General features: G+C 39.4%; 1 protein-coding gene across 1 annotated transcript in view; it reads right to left on the bottom strand.

The window, feature by feature from the left end:
* The window catches only part of MRE11 (MRE11 homolog, double strand break repair nuclease), a 64,079-nt gene that overhangs the window by 6,139 nt on the left and 36,021 nt on the right, over nucleotides 1–21,919 (bottom strand). Inside the window, exons 13-17 of the mRNA XM_065882113.1 lie at nucleotides 19,285–19,341; nucleotides 11,614–11,833; nucleotides 10,617–10,697; nucleotides 2,673–2,731; nucleotides 751–818 (exon numbers count right to left, since the gene is read on the bottom strand). Of these exons, the coding sequence (XP_065738185.1) occupies nucleotides 751–818; nucleotides 2,673–2,731; nucleotides 10,617–10,697; nucleotides 11,614–11,833; nucleotides 19,285–19,341 (485 nt within the window). The remainder of the gene's footprint in view (nucleotides 1–750; nucleotides 819–2,672; nucleotides 2,732–10,616; nucleotides 10,698–11,613; nucleotides 11,834–19,284; nucleotides 19,342–21,919) is intronic.

Here is a 21,919-nt window from a genome sequence, read left to right as displayed (position 1 = left end):
GTTATAAGTACATTTACCTCCTGGAGTGACTGTGACCAGCAAATAAGCTAATTCATAGGCAAAGGCTCAGAATGGTACCTGACACACAGGAAGTGCTGAAAGCTGAAACAGAATATTAACAAAATACAAAGCTATTTTCTGTTCATTGGAAAGGACATAGTACTCCAGCAAGAAAATCACTGGGTAATAAAGGCAAAAGGAAATGAATGACAAGTTATTCAAATTTTCAGTGAAAATACTTGTAATAATGCTGCATTGACTCCACGAACTACCCCTTGGTCTATTTTTCACTTTTGAACATACGTGACTAGCTGAAATAAATCTGTTAGACTTCCAGGGCTTCCCTGGTGGCGCAATGGTTAAGATCTGCCTGCCAATGCAGGGGACATGGGTTTGAACCCTGGTCTGGGAAGATCCCACATGCCACAGAGCAACTAAGCCCGTGTGCCGCAACTACTGAGCCTGTGAGCCACAACTACTGAAGCCTGCACGCCTAGAGCCCGTAATAAGAAAAGCCACCGCAGTGAGAAGCCCACACACCACAATGAAGAGTAGCCCCCGTTTGCAGCAACTAGACAAAGCCTGTGTGCAGGAATGAAGACCCGACACAGCCATACATACATACATACATAAATAAAATTTTTTTTTAAAAAATCAGACTTCTATAGCATAGAGAAATATGTATGTTGAATTCTGGATAATTTTTAATTTTTTCAGATGTTCCTTTTTGCAGGAAGTCACTGCACCGACCTTTGATCAGCTTTGGAAGTGGTAGGAAAAATGTCTTCTTCGGTATCTGACTCATCTACCACAATCACCTAAGGGGGAGAAACACAACAGCAAATAGTCTTTGTGGGAATGGAAAATCTGAATAAAAATGCATTAACTAATGTCCAAAAATATATATTTTTATAAAAAGTTACAAAAAAGGAGGCAGATACCATGTAAGCAATAACCATAAAAACGAAAGCTCTGCCTAACCTCCCCACTAATGTCACTCTTCATTTACAAATGGTTTTTTTATACAACATGTGTGAGCTCACTTCTCTCCTACTACCACGGCAGCCTGGGTACCTATAGGAACATGCACTCAGACTGGTGAATGACTCACATTGGGTCATGTGCGGACAGTGCCCTGTGATTTTCTTGGGTTCTAATGAGGAACTAGGCCATCGGTGTTTCATCTCCAATTTTAAATGAGGTATAAGACTGTGTGGGAAGTACCGGATATCTGTTTTTCTGTTACATTTATCCCTGTTAAATAGCACTTGCTGCTTTTAAGCCCCAAGAAAGATACTTGTGATTCTTGATACTATCATCCAAATTACTACCTACTCCTCTACATTTTGTGTTATCTTGACACTTAATACACACATTTGCCATGTCTTCATCCAACTGATAAAGCCAAAGACAAAACAGTGAAAAAAGCAGCACTTGAGACCCACCCCCACCCAAGGCTGACATTGAACTATTAATCAAAGACCATTAAATGAAGTTTCTAAATGGCTATGAATCCAGCCAATATTTCTGCATTTTGTCCATGAAACTATCAGGAGATTGTCTTAAGTGCCTTGAAGGGATCAAATGCCTTCAGCATTCCCCTGATCTACCACTATGTCACCTCAATCAAAAACATGAAAGAAAAAGTTACCATGACTTGCTCTTTCTGAACTCATGTTCTTGCATTATAAAAGAAAAATCTAGAAGGGAAGCTACCTTGTGGACATGATGATAATTTTGTTTTCAGATATGATCTTGAAGCGATAGCAGGCAACAGTTGAATAGGAATAATGAAATGGAGCTCAGGATAAAAGTTAGCACCAGTGTACCCATATATAATTGTATAATAATAAGAGAGGAAAAAACAAAAAAACAGAGAAGTCTTCTGGAAGAGGAGGTGGTCAATTGTGTCACATACTCAAGAAATCAAGGAGTGAAATTTGAGAAAATGCTAGTGGGGCAGTATGATATAGAGCAACGATTCTCAACTAGGTGTGATTTTTAAACGCCCCCCATCCCAGAAACATCTGGACATGTCTAGAGACATTTTGATTATCATAACTAGGGGGGACACCCCAGGCATCTAGTAGGTAGAGGCCAGGGATGGTGCCTGGGAAGTAAGACACATGTGTTTTGAAAGAGAGGTAACAGGAAAATCAAGCCCATTCTGGACTCTTCTTGGAATCCAAAGGAAGAGCAGAAGTTTCATGTTAAATCTAGAGTTGAACACAGAGGTCCGTAGACTCAGACCTTGTAGCTTGTCTTGAGTCTGGCTTCAGCCATTAAGACACAAGTCAGAGTATTATGAGAGTGTAAGTAACAAAAGGAAGCCAGCAATAAATAAGACCTCTCTACGCACTGAACGCCCATCTTCAATCATAGTTTTCCATGCATGGACTCTTTTGGTTCAACATTATTATCCTTAAAAATATTACTGGGTACATACATTTATGGGTGTCCAATCATGTGATCCATTATTAAAGAAAGAAAAAGAGAAACCTTCCTCCCGCGCAGAAACCCTAGAAGCCCTCAGTCTAGATAATCAGTAAAGTTCTCTGCAGTTTTAATGTTCCACATTTTTTCTTCTTTTATTTACTTTGTAGACCAAAGAATTGACAATCATAATGTAGGAAACATAAATTGGTACACAATTAGAAAACTTTTTTTCTTACCTCTGAATAATTCTTAGTAGCAACATTTTGGGAGGGCTGCTGTCTTGCAGCTTTAAAGGCTATAATGAAAAAGATGAAACATCCATTATGTTATTCTTAAAAAAGCTTAGAAAAATTTGCACACTTCTTTAACTGAAGGTTTCCTAAGTCCTATCTGCAAAAATCTATGATGACTGATTATAAAACCACTTAATATGCTTTAAAATCGGGAGATGGAATTATATGTCTAATTACCAGTCTCATATGATTTCCCGGTTTACTCAAATAAAGTAGTAAGCAGTGTTCATAAATACACCTACACTAAAAATATTTTATAGAAAAATACCTGAAGGATAAAATCTGATCACCTAATGGACTGAACTCCAAATACAGTGAAAGTAACCCTCCTCAGGTCTGCCTTCTCTCATAGTTGGCAATCTCTTTCCCTGTGGGAGCCACATGGTTCCAGTAAGCGCTTCCTTATTCTCCTCTACTTTGTTAGAAATATTCAGTACCTAAGAAATAGTCCAGAGGGAATGCTAGAAAACAGCCTTTCATTCCATGATAACCTTCCTATGAATCCTTACATTTTCAGCTTTGTAAACTTGGTTAGAAACATGAAGTTTAGTTCATTTTATTTTTCCTGAGACCAAAACTATAATATTTTGATTTTACAGTAAGAAATATACATTTGGTCTTCATCCACATTTCTGGCAGAGAGCCCCTAAAACCCTAATTTCATAAAGCAATGAGAGCCATCAAGGTGCTTTTCGTTATGTTAATGAGATAACTTTGGGACCACAACTGAGGAGGGAGGCTGGTTACCAGGGGAACCAACCAGGAATAGAGGGTTTGAACTTTCAGTCCCATCCCCGATTTCTGGGGAGGGAAGAGGAGCTAGAGGTTGAATCAATCACCAACAGTCAATGATTTAATCAATCATTCCTATGTAGCGAGGCCTCCATAAAAACCCAAAAGGAAGGGGGTTCAGAGAGCTTCCAGGCGGTGAATCAAGATGCTTCCACATGCCAGCATGCTTGGACCCCAAACTCGATGAGGACAGAAGCTCCTCTGTTCTGGACTTCGCCCCTATACATCTCCTCATCTGGCTATTGATTCATATCCTTTCATATCTTTTGTAATAAACCAGTAATCTAGTGAGTAAACTAGTTTCCTGAGTTCTGTGAGCCACTCTAGCAAGTTAGTTGAATCCAAGGAGGGAGTCAGGGGACCTCTGATTGATAGCCTATTAGTCAGAAGTACAGATAACAACCTGGACTTGTGACTGGCATCTGAAGTAGAGGGGGGCAGTCTTCTGGAACTGAGTCCTTCCCCTGTGGGATCTGATGCTGTCTCTGGGCAGGTAGTGTCAGAATTGAGTTGACTTGCAGGACACCCAGCAGGTGTCTGAGGACGGCTTGGTGGTGTGGGTAACCCCCCCACACACACCCCCACTGGAATTAAGTGCAGATTATTAAAAACCTAGAATAAAATTTAAAGACCCAATTAGAGGTTTAATTTTCTCCTATGCCTTACCAGTTTCCTAATACAAAAAAAAAAAAGTTTCCCCCAAGATAACCCCCAAACTAAACAACAGAGCAAGAGGAGATAAAAAGACAGAGGACTTGAAGAAGTCAAATGTTCAAAGAACCCTACAAAGTCCAAAATTCTCCTAGTCAGAAAACTCAGGAATCTTTCCACCTAGCCTAAATTTATGATTTACACATTTTTCCTATTCCAGGTTCTATCCCCAATCTTAGGATGTCTACCTGAGAGAAAGGAAAGGCAGAAGCAGAGTTCTTACCCACCGTACTCAATCACTACTAGCCTCACATCCTACTCTACTCAAAAGGCTGGAGAGGGCTTCCCTGGTGGCGCAGTGGTTGAGAGTCCACCTGCCGATGCAGGGGAAACGGGTTCGTACTCCGGTCCGGGAAGATCCCACGTGTCGCGGAGCGGCTGGGCCCGTGAGCCATGGCCGCTGAGCCTGCGTGTGCGGAGCCTGTGCTCCGCAACGGGAGAGGCCACGACAGTGAGAGGCCCGCGTACCGCAAAAAAAAAAAAAGAAAAAGGCTGGAGAGGGCAACTGAATGCAAAGGCCAGCAATCATGACTCTTTCAAAAACTATTTCTGCTCAATCGTTATTCACTAATTGACCCCTCAAACTCTCGGCTCCTGGAAGAAACAAGAGCCTTCCTTTCTTTTTATCCCCAATAAATATTTGTGTGATAAATTAACATTATCAGAAAATTAAGCACTTGGTTCTGTTAGGAAGGCAGTATATACAGTATTGGGGGTTAAAAGCTCTGGTTTTAGAGTTAGAGCCATGTGGACTCACTAGCTGGGTGACTGTGGCCAAGTTCCTTGGCTTCTTCAAGTCTCGGTTTCCCCACCTATAAAACAGTGTTACTGATACTTCATGCTGAAAATTGTGGACAGGATAAAAAGAGGTAGTTAATGTAAATTGTTTTGGCAAGCACCTAGATGTAGTAGGTATTCAAATGATTTCGCTAGTAATAGTGGATGGAGTAGCAGCAGTGGTAACCATGGTATAAATTAAATGCAAAGACAGAGGCTTCTTTTATTAACTTAGTCCCTATCCTCTGCAGACAAACTTCAGTGGAAAAGTCTGGGCTGATAACTCTCATTCACAACCGCTGCTGGCTATAAGTGTAACATCTACCTTTCCCAATAAAACTCCAGGACTATTGTACAAATCTTTACACTCCATGGAGCTTGTTATAATAGGATTGAACCTTTATTTATCTCTTCATTCCTCCATTTACAATACGAACGTAGAAGCTATAGTTTAAAGTTGCTTTTTTTTTTTGTGACCAAGCTTCATTTTTAAAAAAATTTTTTCATTGCTTTTATTTATTTATTTACATCTTTATTGGAACATAATTGCTTTACAATGGTGTGTTAGTTTCTGCTTTATAACAAAGTGAATCAGTTATACATATACATATGTTCCCATCTCTTCCCTCTTGCGTCTCCCTCCCTCCCACCCTCCCTATCCCACCCCTCCGGGCGGTCACAAAGCTGATCTCCCTGTGCTATGCAGCTGCTTCCCACTAGCTATCTACCTTACGTTTGGTAGTGTATATATGTCCATGCCTCTATCTCGCTTTGTCACAGCTTACCCTTCCCCCTCCCCATATCCTCAAGTCCATTCTCTAGTAGGTCTGTGTCTTTATTCCTGTCTTACCCCTAGGTTCTTCATGACATTTTTTTTTCCTTAAATTCCATATATATGTGTTAGCATACGGTATTTGTCTTTCTCTTTCTGACTTACTTCACTCTGTAGGACAGACTCTAGGTCTATCCACCTCATTACAAATAGCTCAATTTCGTTTCTTTTTATGGCTGAGTAATATTCCATTGTATATACGTGCCACATCTTCTTTATCCATTCATCCGATGTGGACACTTAGGTTGTTTCCATCTCCGGGCTATTGTAAATAGAGCTGCAATGAACATTTTGGTACATGACTCTTTTTGAATTTTGGTTTTCTCAGGGTATATGCCCAGTAGTGGGATTGCTGGGTCATATGGTAATTCTATTTGTAGTTTTTTAAGGAACCTCCATACTGTTCTCCATAGTGGCTGTACCAATTCACATTCCCACCAGCAGTGCAAGAGGGTTCCCTTTTCTCCACACCCTCTCCACCAGCATTTATTGTTTGCAGATTTTTTGATGATGGCCATTCTGACTGGTGTGAGATGATATCTCATTGTAGTTTTGATTTGCATTTCTCTAATGATTAATGATGTTGAGTATTCTTTCATGTGTTTGTTGGCAGTCTGTATTTCTTCTTTGGAGAAATGTCTATTTAGGTCTTCTGCCCATTTTTGGATTGGGTTGTTTGTTTTTCTGTTATTGAGCTGCATGAGCTGCTTATAAATTTTGGAGATTAATCCTTTGTCAGTTGCTTCATTTGCAAGTATTTTCTCCCATTCTGAGGGTTGTCTTTTGGTCTTGTTTATGGTTTCCTTTACTGTGCAAAAGCTTTGCAGTTTCATTAGGTCCCATTTGTTTATTTTTGTTTTTATTTCCATTACTCTAGGAGGTGGGTCAAAAAGGATCTTGCTGTGATTTATGTCATAGAGTGTTCTGCCTATGTTTTCCTGTAAGAGTTTGATAGTTTCTGGCCTTACATTTAGGTCTTTAATCCATTTTGAGCTTATTTTTGTGTATCGTGTTAGGGAAAGTTGCTTTTATCCCAAACTTATAGTAACTATAGTTAGTACTCCATGGTTATTTTGTCAGAGACCATATTAAAAAGTCAGTTCCGTTTTTCAAAAAAAGGCCCACGTTGGAGTTAAACTGCAAAACCATTGGACCAAATCAACTGCATAAAAGACAAATTTAGACTGATTTATAGAAACATCCATTATCATGAGTTAATTGTAAACACTGTCACTAATACTAACAGCAGCAGTCATTTATTGGATTCTTTCTAAGTGCTGTGCTCAGTAATGGTTATGCATAGCTCATTTAACACTTAAAACTACTCTGGGAAGTTAGTACTCCTCCTCCAGTGGGAGGACACAGTGAATAGGTCATACATTTATTTAATTGAAGTCTTAGAAGGAAAGAAAAAGAATAGCACAGAGGTAATATCTGAAGGGATAAGAGCAAAGGATTTCTAGAAATGATAAAAGGCACCAATTCACAGTTTCATGAAACCCCATAAATCCTAAGCAGGATAAAAAGAATCCCATATCTAGATTCATCATAGTGAAAGTACAGAACACCAGAGACGGCCAGCCGGAGGAGAAACAGACTACTTTAAATAAAGCAACAAGCTAAACTAAGAGCTGATTTCTTTTTTTTTTTGCGGTACGCGGGCCTCTCACTGTTGTGGCCTCTCCCGCTGCGGAGCACAGGCTCCAGACGCGCAGGCTCAGCGGCCATGGCTCACGGGCCCAGCCGCTCCGCAGCATGTAGGGATCTTCCCAGACCGGGGCACGAACCCGTGTCCCCTGCATCGGCAGGCAGACTCTCAACCACTGTGCCAACAGGCAAGCCCAATAGCTGATTTCTTAATGACAACAATGGAAACCTGAAGACTCAATCTGAGTGATTAATTCTGCCCACTGGTGTCAAGGAAAGTTTCACATAGAACAACAAAGCCATGATGAGAAAAGGCAGTTTGGGCTAAGGTAAAGGCAGGTAATTTACAAAGTCTATGCCTGTGTGTTGCACGCTGACCAACTTTTGGTAGTTTAACATGGACGTGTTCATATTTTACTCACGACCCTTTTCTAACTCCCTCTGTTTTCTCTTTTTTTATAATATATATATATATATAAACATTTCACAAAAGCCTACTATGTGCCAGGCTTTTGGCTTTCCTTTTTTTTTTTTTTTTTTTTTGGCTGTACTGAGAGGCCTGCAGGATCTTAGTTCCCCAGCCAGGGATTGAAGCTGGGCCCTTGGTGGAGTCCTAACCACTGGACCCCCAGGGAATTCCAAGGCTTTTTGCTTTTAATCCCCAGAGTAATCCAATATGGCAAGATTATTCCCAATGCACACGTAAACAAACTAGGAGAGTGAGTGACTTGTCCAAAGTCACAAAGCTTTTTACACGTTGAACTCATCCCAGATCGCTTACTGTGCTGCCTTTTTTCACTTCCTTTTCCCTTCTCTGCTTTTATCTTACACCTTCCAAGAATGTCACAGCATCTTTCTAAATGCCATTTTCTAAACGGCAACAGAGACAATATACTTCTAAAGTCAAAAGATAAGGATCTCAGCTGGCCCTACTCAAGTACTGAATAATCCTTCAATAAAAACACAGCAGCATGGAGCTTCCTTGGTGGCACAGTGGTTGAGAGTCCGCCTGCCGATGCAGGGGACACGGGTTCGTGCCCCGGTCTGGGAAGATCCCACATGCCGCGGAGCGGCTGGGCCCGTGAGCCATGGCCGCTGAGCCTGTGCGTCCGGAGCCTGTGCTCCGCAACGGGAGAGGCCACAACAGTGAGAGGCCCGGGTACCGCAAAAAAACAAAACAAAACAACAACAACAAAATAACAGCAGAACTTTTGATAAGAAGGTTCTTTAAGAATCATTTAATAGAGCTGATGTTTTTATCCTTTCTCCAATGTCAACTGCCATCCAGAAAATATTGAAAATTTCCTCTGATGGAGTCACAACTCACTTCCTTCTGAGGCACCTTACACCATCTTTATGTTGGTTGATAGATTATTCCGTATAATGCAAAGACTTCTCTACTGAGAGCCAGTAGCTCAACCTCTAATCTTCTCTTGCTCTGGAAACTAACAGTAGAGTGGTTACCTACTCATTCTGAAGGTCAGAGAATGTGGGATCAACTCAAGTTCTAGAATTTACTAGTTGTGAGACCTTGGGTAAGTTGCCAGTCTTTTCAAAGCCTCAGATCCCTTTTCTGTAAAACAGAGAAATAATAAGTGCCTATCCCACTGAGCTGTTGAGAGGCCTGCAGTAATCGTCACATAAGTATTAGCTATTATTAGTACTATTAGTGGTTTTATCAATCTAGGGCAAATTACTTAGCTCAATTCCCTCATCTATAAAAGAGGGAGTAGGTGAAATTGTTCTTAAGCCTTCCAGGTCCACTTTATCACATAATAAACTTAAATCTGTGTGTGATTAGCTTTTCCATCTATCCTCATTGGGTTGGAAGTTCTTAACCTGGAGCCCATGGATAGGCTTCATGGGGGTCCCTGAGCCCTTTGAAATGGCACGCAATTGCATATGGGTACTTATTTAAAGATAGGAGACATAGCTTTCAGAATCCATAACTTAAAATGGATTTAAAACCACTGTCTTTAGAACTATACAAATCAAATCTATCCGATCTTTGATATAACAGAACTTAATTTCTGTAAAGACTTGAATTTTTCCCAGGTTAGATATCACAAGTTCCTTCTATCAAATTTTTTATATTATATGGTTTCTCTTCTGAATGATCATATAAAGTTGACATCTTTCTTGGAATACGGTTTCAAAAGATGAGCACAGTATTCTTGGCATGATACATCCAATCAGTACGAGGGAGAACTTCCTTGCTGCCAAGAAGCATTACTTCTATTAATAGTGCTTAAGGCACCATTAGATTTGGACAGTTAGATCAACCTGCACAACCTTAGTGACCTAAGTCTTTCTTACTTGGTTCCCTACTAATATCATATACTTCTCTGTGCAGCTGTTCTTTTGGACATAAATACAGTTTATATTTACCCTTGATAAATTTCATCTTGTGAGATTTAGTCCAACTCTCCAATCTGTCAAAATTTAATCTCAAATAATAAGATAATATAAATAAAATACATATGGATATACTCTGAATGGTAGGGAGAAAAATATATCACCACCTATTTTAACATATATTTTAAATCTGACTTACAACTTACAACACAGATCTGACTTACAACTTCCTCTGATCTCATAAACTGTAATATTAAAAATAGTTTATTAAATTTCTATATTAAATTATTACTAAAATAGTTTATAAAAATAGGTTCCCTTAGTTTGAGGCTAATTTTTAGACCACAGCAACATACACAAAATCAATTCAAAGAATCCTAACTATAACTTCCCTTAAATGCAGCTCACATGACTCTATACTAACAGTAGAGATGGACAAAAGCAGCATGAGGAAAGAAAGTTTACAGTACATTAAGGAGCAGTTCCTTCTCTCTTAATCATTGTTGATACGCTGACCAACTGCCTTTTCCACGTCTTAGTGATCCCACTATAAAAGGGAAATAACCAAATTTGTCTAAAGTGGGATATAAAAATTAATTTTTAGAGCCCACCCTCTTCAATAGCCTCCATGAATGGCAAAGGTCTTTTAAATCAGCATAATTTATCCTGTGATTCAACACAAACCAGTAAGGTTTACTCATGGGCTTTCCTGAGTCTTCCTGTGTTGGAATTTATAAGTACCTGCTAGGTGATCTTTTGCAGTCTATACTCACCATCTATAATAGACATATTTCTAGATGTTGACATAGTGGCCTTTGAACTTCTGCCTCGAGTAGAAGTCTCCAGAGCAGCGCCTGCTGTTAGAATAATGAGCGGTCAGTATACCAGTCCATCAGTGGCTAAGGTTTTTTTGGTTTTTTTAAAAAAACACCACTAAATAAAGTTATGTCAAAACATAGTCTATGTGTAAAATGTCAAAGATATATATAAGAAGAAACATCTAGCGTCTGATCAATCAATTTTCAGAGACTATTCTTAGGCCGCACTTGGTTCATATTGTTCCAATTACAATGTAAGGAAAACATTTATAAATGTAAGGATAATGAAAACATTTATCACTAGAAGATGGGGATTTCTCTCCTGGGAGATTTTTAACTAAAGTACTACCCACTTTAACAGCTTAAAATTCCGACAGATAAATAGTTAATAGAAAAATAATTTAAAACTCTTCCTAGGGATGGATTTCTATAATGCATCAGGAAGTCACTGGATGACTATCTTCTATTATTTGGCCTATTCAATGACAATAGTATCACATTAGACACAATGATGGCAATTAATTTAATGATTGCTTTAAAAAATCAAATTGTGTAGGGGCAGTTTTCAAAAATAATAATTTTTATAATCTGGAGTTTTCTTCCTGCTGTTAGTGGGCATTAGCTAGACATTTTCCTTAAGTGTTTGCCTCACTATTACTTTGTACATGGGAGAGTAAACATGTCTATTAAATGTTTCCAATGTGTGAGAGGCACTATGGAATTCTTTAAAAAAAGAACGTGTTAAGAACTATTCAAACTATATGTGCATGTGGCCATTCAGAATTTATTTACGTGAAATGTACATGTTGGAACTACATTAAAGACCATTTTAATGCATTGTAAAAATAAATTTTTAAAGGACTGTGTAACTCAATTCTGCCAATATGAACACAATTCTGAATTTCCCACACAACTGCCAAGTGTGACTGTGTAAGAAAGACTCAGTGCTAACCTCTTCCTCTCTGAGATCCTCCTCTTGACACTGGATTCTGCCCTCTTCCTCCTCTCCGGCCTCTTCCTCGGCCTCTTCCTTTGTTGGCTGCTGCTGTGATGCTGTCATCAGAGTCATCAGCCATCTGTTCTGCCCAATCTATACTCATAAGGTCATCAGCACTAAAGGCGGAAGCAGCTTCCTCTGACTGAGATCTGAGGGCTCTGGCCCTACTCATGGCCTAAGAGGGATGACAAGAGGAAAATACACATCAGTAGACAATGCAGCAGCTTAAAAGTCATTAATCCAGTCACTCAGATGGACATTTCATATTGCCAAACTGTCTAAACTATTATTTTTCACTAATCATGCTAAAACATGTAAAACAGGAGAAGCTCCCTCCCCCATCAATCAAATTCAGTGCCTACGATTTGTTAGATCAATTTACAATACTACCGATACCTGTAAAATGAGACCTTTTGAAAATGTGTATCGGGAACCATAAAATTTCACAGAATCAAAAGTTTCAGAACTGGGAGGAATGTTGGCAACCGCCCCTAACGCAACACCGCCATTTGTAAGAGACTGTCATCATTTGAGCTACTTTGTACAATGGGCTCTTGATAAATAATAAGAAAAAAAAACTGGAGGTCAGTGGGGAGCTGGAGGCTGCCGTGGGCAGCCGGGACACGTGGCTTGGCCGTAACCCCGTCCGGGGCCTGGTGGGACTGCAAGGGCCCATGGCCGAGCCAGCTCCGTTACCTCTGACTTACAAGGATGTGGCCGTTTATTTCTCCGAGGAAGAATGGCGGAATCTAGAGGCACGGCAGAAGGAGCTTTACAAGCAAGTAATGAGAACCAATTATGAGATTCTTGTTTCTCTAGTGAAGAACCAATTAAAGTAACTGAATCTATAGAGAAAGAAAAATAATCTTGTGTCATGAACCCCATGCCACCCAAAAAGAATGTTCCAAGCATCAAGATCACATGGATGTGGACTTCCCTGGTGGCGCAGTGGTTAAGATTCTGCCTGCCAATGCAGGGGACACGGGTTCAAGCCCTGGAAGATCCCACATGCTGCGGAGCAACTAAGCCCATGAGCCACAACTACTGAAGCCCACTCACCACAACTATTGGAGCCCACGCACCTAGAGCCTGTTCTCCATAACAAGAGAAGCCACCACAATGAGAAGCCTGCGCACAACAGTGAAGAGTAGTCCCTGCTTGATGCAACTAGAGAAAATCCACATGCGGCAATGAAGACCCAACAAAAGATCAAATGGATACGAAGTGGTGTATTAGTGTGGGTTTGGTTTGCATTTCCTTCGTGGCTAATCATGTTGAGCATCTTTTCATTTGTGTATCTTTTAGGAGAAATGTCTATTCAAATAGTTTGCCCATTTTTGAAGTGGGCTATTTGTCTTTTTATTGTTGGGTTATAAGTGTTCTCTATTTGTTCTGAATATCGAACCCTTATCAGATATATGATTTGCAGATATTTTCTCCGTTTCTTGGGTTGTCTGTTCCCTTTTTGATGGTGTCCTTTGATGCACAAAAGTTTTTAAGTTTTGATGAATTCCAGTTTATTTTTTCTTTTGTTGCTTGAGCTTTTGGTGTCATATCTAAGAAGCCATTGCCTAATCCAGAGTCACAAAGATCCACTCTTATATTTTCTTCTAAGAGTTTTATGGTTTTAATGCATATATTTAGGTCTTTGATCCTTTTTTTTCCTTTCTTTGATCCATTTTGAGCTAATTTTTTTATACTGTGTGATATAAGGATCCAGCCTCTTTTGCATATGGATATCCAGTTGTCCCTACACCATTTGTTGAAAAGACTGTTCTTTCCCCCATTGAATTATCTTGGCACCCTTCTGGAAAACCAATTAACCATAAATGTCAAGAGTTTATTTCTGGATTCTTGATTCTGTTTCATGGATCTACTTGTCTAGCCTTACCCCAGTACCACACTGTTTTAATTACCATTGCTTTAGGATCAGTTTGTCAATTTCTGCCAAAAAAAAAAAAAGGCAGATGGGGTTTGGGGATTACTGTCATCTAAACAGTACTAAGTCTTCCAATTCATGAACATGGGATATCATTTCATTTATTTAGTACTTTTTTTTTTTTTTTTTTTTGCAGTACGCGGGCCTCTCACTGTTGTGGCCTCTCCCGTTGCGGAGCACAGGCTCCGGACGCGCAGGCTCAGCGGCCATGGCTCACAGGCCCAGCCGCTCCGCGGCATGTGGGATCTTCCCGGACCGGGGCACGAACCCGTGTCCCCTGCATCGGCAGGCGGACTCTCAACCACTGCGCCACCAGGGAAGCCCAGTACTTTTTTTTTAGGACTTTAAAAATTACTTTCAGCAACATTTTATGATTTTTATTGTGCAAGTCTTATGTTTCATTTATTGGGTTTATTCCTAGGTATTTTACTCTTTTTGATGTTCTTATAAATGGACTTGTTTTCTTAATTTTTTTTTGAAAAATAGTTTTATTTTAAAAGATGCTGAGAGTTCAACCCAGATGAAGACTGAGAATAGGTGTATGGATTTATATTTTTAAATTAATTTTTGTTGGAGTATAGTTGCTTTACAATGTTGTGTTAGTTTCTGCTGTACAGCAAAGTGAATCAGTTATACATATACATATATCCCCTCTGTTTTAGATTTCCTTCCCATTTAGGTCACCAAAGAGCATTGAGTAGAGCTCCCTGTGTTATACAGTAGGTTTTCATTAGTTATCTATTTTATATATAGTGGTGTATATATGTCAATCCTAATCTCCCAATTCATCTCACTCTCCCTTCCCCCCCTTGGTATCCATATGTTTGTTCTCTACATCTATGTCTCTATTTCTGCTTTGCAAATAAGTTCACCTGTACCATTTTTCTAGATTCCACATATAAGCGATATTATATGATATTTGTTTTAGGTGTATGGATTTAAATAAAAGATAGTGATTCCTTTTTTCATGAAACTAAAAAAAAAGAAAAGAAAAAAGAAAAAAACTCACCAAAAATAGCTGCTATCTCTGGGTGATGAAATTTTAGGGTGCTTTTTGTTTTCTTCATTATTATTGAATATTTCAAATTTGCTACAATGTACGTTTTCTAAAATATTACTTTTGTAATCAGAAAAACACAAGCAATAATCTCTTACAAATATATAGTAAAAAGAATTAGGTAGAACAAAACAATTGAACGCCTGGAAAATAATAAAAATGTGAGGGCCAAGATTTTAACTTAATAAATTTTAATTTGATAAGAAACTGTCTAGAAAAGACAAGTTTGAGACTTAATGAAATATCCTAACTCTGAAATGAATATAGATTTTCTGATTAAAAACAGAATAAGAGCAATACTGCCCTGATCTCTTCCTTTAAACCTATCAAAATGTAACAAGGAGAACAAAAATTTAAAAAATACCTTTTTGAATAAAATTAGAAAATTGCTCCACCCACAAAACACAAAACCTAGGAGAAAGAGTTAATGGGTATAGTGAATATTTGGCCTGGCTAAGGGAGAAAGCTGAGAAGAGTTTCAGACAGTGTAGAGAGCTCCAAAATTGATCTACCCGTGCCAAGAGGCCATGACAACAGTCTCTCTTGCTTGGAATGACTAGTTCTGGGTCTAAGAATAGGCATCTAGAGCTTTTCTAAGCTCTGTGTGGTGCCATGAAATATGGAGAGACAGGGCTAGATGAGGAGATAAGCACACAGCAGGCAGGGCAGAAGCAGGAGTGCAGCGGGTGGGGAGAGGCGGAGGTAACCCAGCTTCACGCTGATGAACTTGCTGAAGTGAAACAACAGCTAAGTCACTACGGGAACGGCTCAACATGGCATTACAACTCCAAAAGAACAAAACTTTAGGGAATACAACCAAAAAGATACAAAGAAAAAATAGTTGAAAAAGATTTCAATTCATCTTTCTTGTCCCAGATGAAGTACAGTCAGTCCTCATAATTTTCAGACTCCGTATATGCAAATTCACCTACTTGCCAAAATTTATTTCTAACTCCTGATGCGTTTGTGATCATTCATGGACACGTGCAGAGAGGTGCAAATTCTGAATCGCCTGACACACACCTTCCCAGATGAGGTCGAACGAGGCGACACTGAGCCTTCTTTATTTTTTTTGCGGTACGCGGGCCTCTCACTGTTGTGGCCTCTCCCGCCGCGGAGCACAGGCTTCGGACGCGCAGGCTCAGCGGCCATGGCTCACGGGCCCAGCTGCTCCGCGGCATGTGGGATCCTCCCGGACCGGGGCACGAACCCGTGTCCCCTGCATCGGCAGGCGGACTCTCAACCACTGCGCCACCAGGGAAGCCTGAGCCTTCTTTAAACGAGTATCCTTTTCACAGTACGTTTAGTGCCGTGTTCACAATTTTGTGCTTTCAGCTGGGGATTTTACTTTTAAAACGCCCCCCAGTGTAGTGCTACAGCGCTGTCTAGGGTTCTTAAGTGCAAGAAGCTGTGATGTGCCTTATGGAGGAAACACATGTGTCATATATGCTTCATTAAGGCATGCACTGAATGGGCCACAAGTTCAATGCTAATGAATCAATGATATATATTGAGTAAGGTCTTAAAACAGAAACACACATGGAAAGGGTTATGTATTAATCAGTTAACAAAAATGTTGTAACCAGTGGCTGGCAGGAACCTATTCCTATATTTCCCCTCGGAGCAACAGTTCAGTGTTCACTCAGTGTTTACAGTGACTTTACAGAACACAACTACCATGAATAACAAGAACCAGCTCTACATTAAAAAATATATATACAGGGACTTCCCTGGTGGCACAGTGGTTAAGAATCTGCCTGCCAATGCAGGGGACACAGGTTTGAGCCCTGGTCCGGGAAGATCCCACATGCCACGGAGCAACTAAGCCCGTGCACCACAACTACTGAGCCTGCACTCTAGAGCCCATGAGCCACAACTACTGAGCCCACGTGCCACAAGCACTGAAGCCTGTGCGCCTAGAGCCTGTGCTCCACAACAAGAGAAGCCACCACAATGAAAAGCCCGCGCACCACAAGGAAGAGTAGCCCCCGCTCGCTGCAACTAGAGAAAGCCCGCGCACAGCAACGAAGACCCAATGCAGCCAAAAATAAATTTATAAAATAAAATAAAAAATATATATATTTAAAAGAAAAAAGGAAACCTAAATTACATAATAAGGTAGATCTAGCTGATACATGTTGAACTCTGTACTCTGAAAATAAACAATATACTTCTTTTCAAGACCCCATGAAATGTTTTAACCGATATATAATGGGATGCTAAGAAAAACATCAATCCTAAATAGTAAAAAGAATATTATCATACTTTCTAATCACAATGCAATAAAATTAGAAATTAATAAGACAAAAGCCTGGACTCCAAACTGCAAAACAAAACAAAAATTGTAGAATACCTAGAAAATGATAATAAAAATACTGCATATCAGAACACATGAAACAATTTTAAAATGAATTGTTAAATTAAAGCAAAGAAAGGAGAATGGAGGGAAAAAAAGATGTAAGGAAAATTAAAAGAATTGTGGTAAAACACTTTGCTCAATTCTAAGTAATTTGGAAAATAAATGACCTAAACTGAATCAAAAAAAGATAGACAGTCTCAACAGACTAATTAACAACATTTTGAGAAAATTCTTAAAAGAACTACGCTCCCGAAAAGGATCGCAACCAGAAAGTTTCACAGGTAAATTCTGCCAAATCTTCAAAGAATAGATGATTCCATGGCTATTTCAATAGGAACAGAGCATAAAGAAAGAAAGCTTTCAGCTGGTTTTTATAAAGCCAGCATAACATGGTACTGAAAACTGACAAAGGACTGCATGTACAAAAGGAAAATTACAGTATCTTACTCATGAATATCAAAGCAAACAAAAGGAATCCCGGGGCGCATGGAAAGACCAGTACACCTATTATCAGGGGCTTCACAAAGTGATACTAAGGTTGGGTCAAAAATAGGATAGAAAATAATATAATTCACCATATTAACAGAACACAGGAGGAAGAACCCTGCATGCTTATCTTCACAGATGCCAACAAAGCTCTTAATTCATTATCCATTCTGGATTTAAACAAACAAACAAAAAACTCTCAGGAACAAGTGGATACTTCTTTTATATAACAAAACGAGTGCTCTTATAAACCAATTAGAGAAAGACCAATGCCCTAGGCAAAAGAAAAAAATATTCTATGCAAAGAACATGATCAGGTGTTTCATATAAATATAACTTATAAACATAAAAATTACTCAGACTCACTAGTAATACAAGTAGTATGAGTTAAAAGCAACAGTAAGAAATAATTTCTCACCACTTAGATTTGTAAAGATCAAAAGATGTAGTAATATGTCATGGCCGGAAGGATGCAGGGAAATAAGCACTCCCTAATACTATCGGTCGGGAGAGGAACTGGTGTAACATATTTGGAGTGATTTGGCAGAATCTAGCAAAATTTAAAACACACATGCCTTTTTTTGATTATTACTTCTTTGAATGAATTATCATCATTGCCAAATTTCATACTTCGCCTTTGTCTAAATACTACATCTTCATTTTAGCATCTCAAACATTATACTCAGATAATACTTCATCTTTCTGTACAACAGACTGTGGACTTTACTGATATCTTTGAACTACATTACTTCTATGAATTTAGCTCATGAGTGGAGGCATAGGGCCAATGGCAAGACAATGTTTCCATATACTTTTTGCGAGATTTAAAAATATACTACCCTAGTATTATTGCACTTTTTTGTAGTAATATATACGTAACATAAAAATTTACCATTTTAACCATTTTAAAGTGTGTATTTCAGTGGCATTAAGTACATTCACATTGTTGTACAACCACTGCCATCATCCATTGCCACAACTTTTTCATAATCCCAAACTGAAACTCCATACCCACTAAATAACCCTTCATTCCCTAACCACCTCCCCCAAACCCCGATAATCACTCTTCTACTTTCTGTCTGTATGAATTTGACTACTCTAGGTATCTCATGTAAGTGGAATCACATAGTATTTGTTCTTTTATGTCTGACTTACTTCACTTAGTATAATGTTTTGAAGGTTTATCCATGATATAGTATGTTCCATTCTATACTTCAATTTCATTCCTTTTAAGGCTAAAGAATATTCCAATGGATGTATGTATTACATCTTGTTTACCCATTCATCTTTTGATAGACTTTGGATCGTTACTACCTGTGGGCTATTGTAAATAATGTTATGAACATTGGTGTACAAATACATGTTCGAGTCCCTGCTTTCAATTTTTTTGGGTAAATACTCAGAAGTGGAATCACAAGATCATGTGGCAATTCTATGTTTAAAGTTTACATTATTTTATAATAGCAGCTGGGAATTATTTTCATTAAAAAGAGCTCTTCGGGCTACTATTCCTGCGCCTCCCCTCCATGCCTGCACCCACCACACACACATATGAGCAATTAAGTAAGTTTTCGACAAGAGCAAAAGGAAACAAAAAGAGAATATCAGCAAGCCGAATACTCGTAGGCCGAATTGGAATAAGTCAAAGGCAGCGGTCCTCAGCCAACCCCTGCTCAGTCCTACCCACCCAAAAGAGATCCTGTGGACTGACTACTCTAAATAAACCTACTAGTTATTCTGATTTAACAAGCTGACATATAATAAAGGAATTTTCAGAAAAATTACCTCTCGGACTTCATCATCTTCTTCATTCTTCTGTCTGCTTTCTCTGAAACGACGTACCTGGATTGTAACAGAATAAATCACAAAAATGTTACAAACATGTCTGTTATGTAAATATAAAACTGATTAACTTATGTTTTCCATTACAACATAAAATTCGGAAATTCAAGTACAGTTTTGTTTCACACAAGATTAAAGAAGTCATATTCCCCCAGTGACTTACGTTAAAAATTCAGAAATGTACTCTAAGAAAAACTGGCCCTAAGCAAAATGATATTACCTGCTGACCAAATGCTCCAAGTCATTGAGAAACAGCCTGTCGGACTGCAAAGGAAAAAATTCTAATGTCCTATGGGTGTTATAGTTCAGTAAAAGAGCTAAAAACAAAAGCCTCTCTTTTAATAGGCTTGAATTATTACACTGCTCAAATCATTCTGGGCACCTGGCTGCAAGTCATCCAGGAGGCTCTCTGAAATGGCATCGGAAGTGGGTGGGCCCCTGAAGATCCATTTTGCTAACAGTCAACCACCAAATGTTTGCTGTCTGCCAACCCTGGTCCTGGTGCCATGAAGGATACAAAGCTTCCTTTTTCACTGGTTCCTTATAATATAGTTATATAGCTATACAGCTCTTATAATATAGTTATGTAGCTAGAAAGAAACTCCATTTATTTAATAATTTACTCGGCACATATTTACTGAGCCAAGCTATGTGCCAGGTGCTATTGTAGGAACTGAGAATACAATAATGAACAAAATGGTCAAGAATTCTGCCCTCCATGGAGCTTACAATCAGTGTGCGTGTGTGTGTGTGTGTGTGTGTGTGTGTGTTACAAAATAAGAAACAAAATAAAAAATTATGTTGTATTTTACAAAGTGTACAGGATCAAGTTAATTTACAGCTAGACTGAGAAAGCTCCATCCTTACCTCTGAGGAGCCTCTGGCATTCCCAGGGCCAAATTATTTACTGATGGATTTCAACCCGCATGAGCAGTTAGACAGCGTGGTTTGATTATGCGACCAGAGAGGCATAAAAGACTCCCTGGAAACTTCTGCACAGATCTTGGTGCTCTGTCCCGGGTTTGCTGTGTGCATATAAGGACATGAGAAACAGACGCCTGGTATCTCTCAGATCCCTAATGCCTGCCTATACTCCTTCTCTTGCTGTACCGTTATCAGTTGCCTTTAAATAAAAACTTTAAGTGAGTATGTTCAGTGGAGTCTTATGAGTCCTTTCAAATATGTGAACCTGTGAAATCTTTGCAAAAGGTGTTAAGTGCTCAGAGAAAAGTAATGCAGGAAGAGGGACAGACAGTGCCGAGGAGAGGCTACAGGATGATCATCAAAGGCCTCACGGAGAAAGTAGCAAAGCAAGAAGGTAGCAAAGATTTTAAAAGGTAGGGAATGAACCTTGAAAATAACTGGGGAAAATCATTCCAGTCAAAGGAAAGAATATATGCAAAGGCACCGGGGCAGAAGCATGGTATGTTTAAGAAACAGCAAGGAGGTCGCTGGGCTGGAGCAGACATGAGGATGAAGAAGTAACAGAAACCACATTGAGTAAGGCCTTGGGAGCAACTGTAAGGACTTTTGTTTTTAGGCAGGAGTGACTTCACCTAAACTATGTTAGGATCACCAACAGCTCAGCTGAGCTGAGGACAGAACAGAGTGTGGAGGAAAAGCACAGGCAGAAACAGGGAGACCAGTTTGGAGGCAACAGGAGTAATCTAGGTGAGAAATGGCCAGGCCTTGGACCACTGATAGAGATGAAGGTGGTGAGAAATAGTCACATTCTGTATATATTCTGAAGGTAGAGTTAAAGGATTTCCAGACAGGATATAGGTGACAGAAAAAGAGGAGTCAAGGATAACTTCAAGGTTTACCGCTTGAGCAAATGAAAGAATAATGCTTCCACTAGAACCCTACAGGTAGAGCAGGGGCTAAGGTTCATCAATTCAGACTGGGAATGTTGGAAGTTGGAGAGGTCTATTAAACATCTGAGTGGAAGGTCTAGCAGGGTGTTGGCTACATAAGTCTTGAGTTGAGAGGAGAGGTTTGGGCTAGACTTTTGAAAAGTCATCACCGGATGACAGTATTTAAAGCCAGGAAGCTGGGTGAGAATACAAAAGGAATATGTAGATGAAGAAGAGGTCCAAGGACTGAGTTCTGGAGACTCCAACTTAAGAGGCTGGAGAGGTGAGAGGAATCAACAGAGACTGAGAATACACAGACAATGAGCTGGGAAGAAAACCAGAAGAGTGTGGAGCCCTAAAAGCCAGTGGAAAAAAGGTTTTAAGAAGAGGTCAAGTGAGATTTAAGATGGAGAACGGACAATGGATTTAGCACTGGAGGTCACTGGTGCTTTGACAAGAGTAAATTCACTGGAAAGAGGGGGTCGAAACCCCTGAATAGATGGATTTAAGAGAAAAATGAAGGCGAAGAATCTGGGCAGCAAATACAGAAAACTCTGTGAAGCAATTCTGCTATAAAAGAGGAAAAAAGAAACAGAATAACAGCGAAAGGGAAATAGGATCTAGGCTCCAGAGTTTTGTTGAAAGAAATAGCAGCATGTTTGTTAAGATTCAGTAGAAGGGGAAGAATACAGGAATAATATTTTTTTTAAAAGACGGCACAGCAT

The sequence above is a fragment of the Phocoena phocoena genome, chromosome 8 (genome assembly GCF_963924675.1).
Source record: "Phocoena phocoena chromosome 8, mPhoPho1.1, whole genome shotgun sequence".
NCBI lineage: Eukaryota > Metazoa > Chordata > Mammalia > Artiodactyla > Phocoenidae > Phocoena > Phocoena phocoena.
The sequence above is the reverse complement of the archived record's forward strand: the minus strand, read 5'-3'. Positions and strand labels throughout refer to the sequence as shown.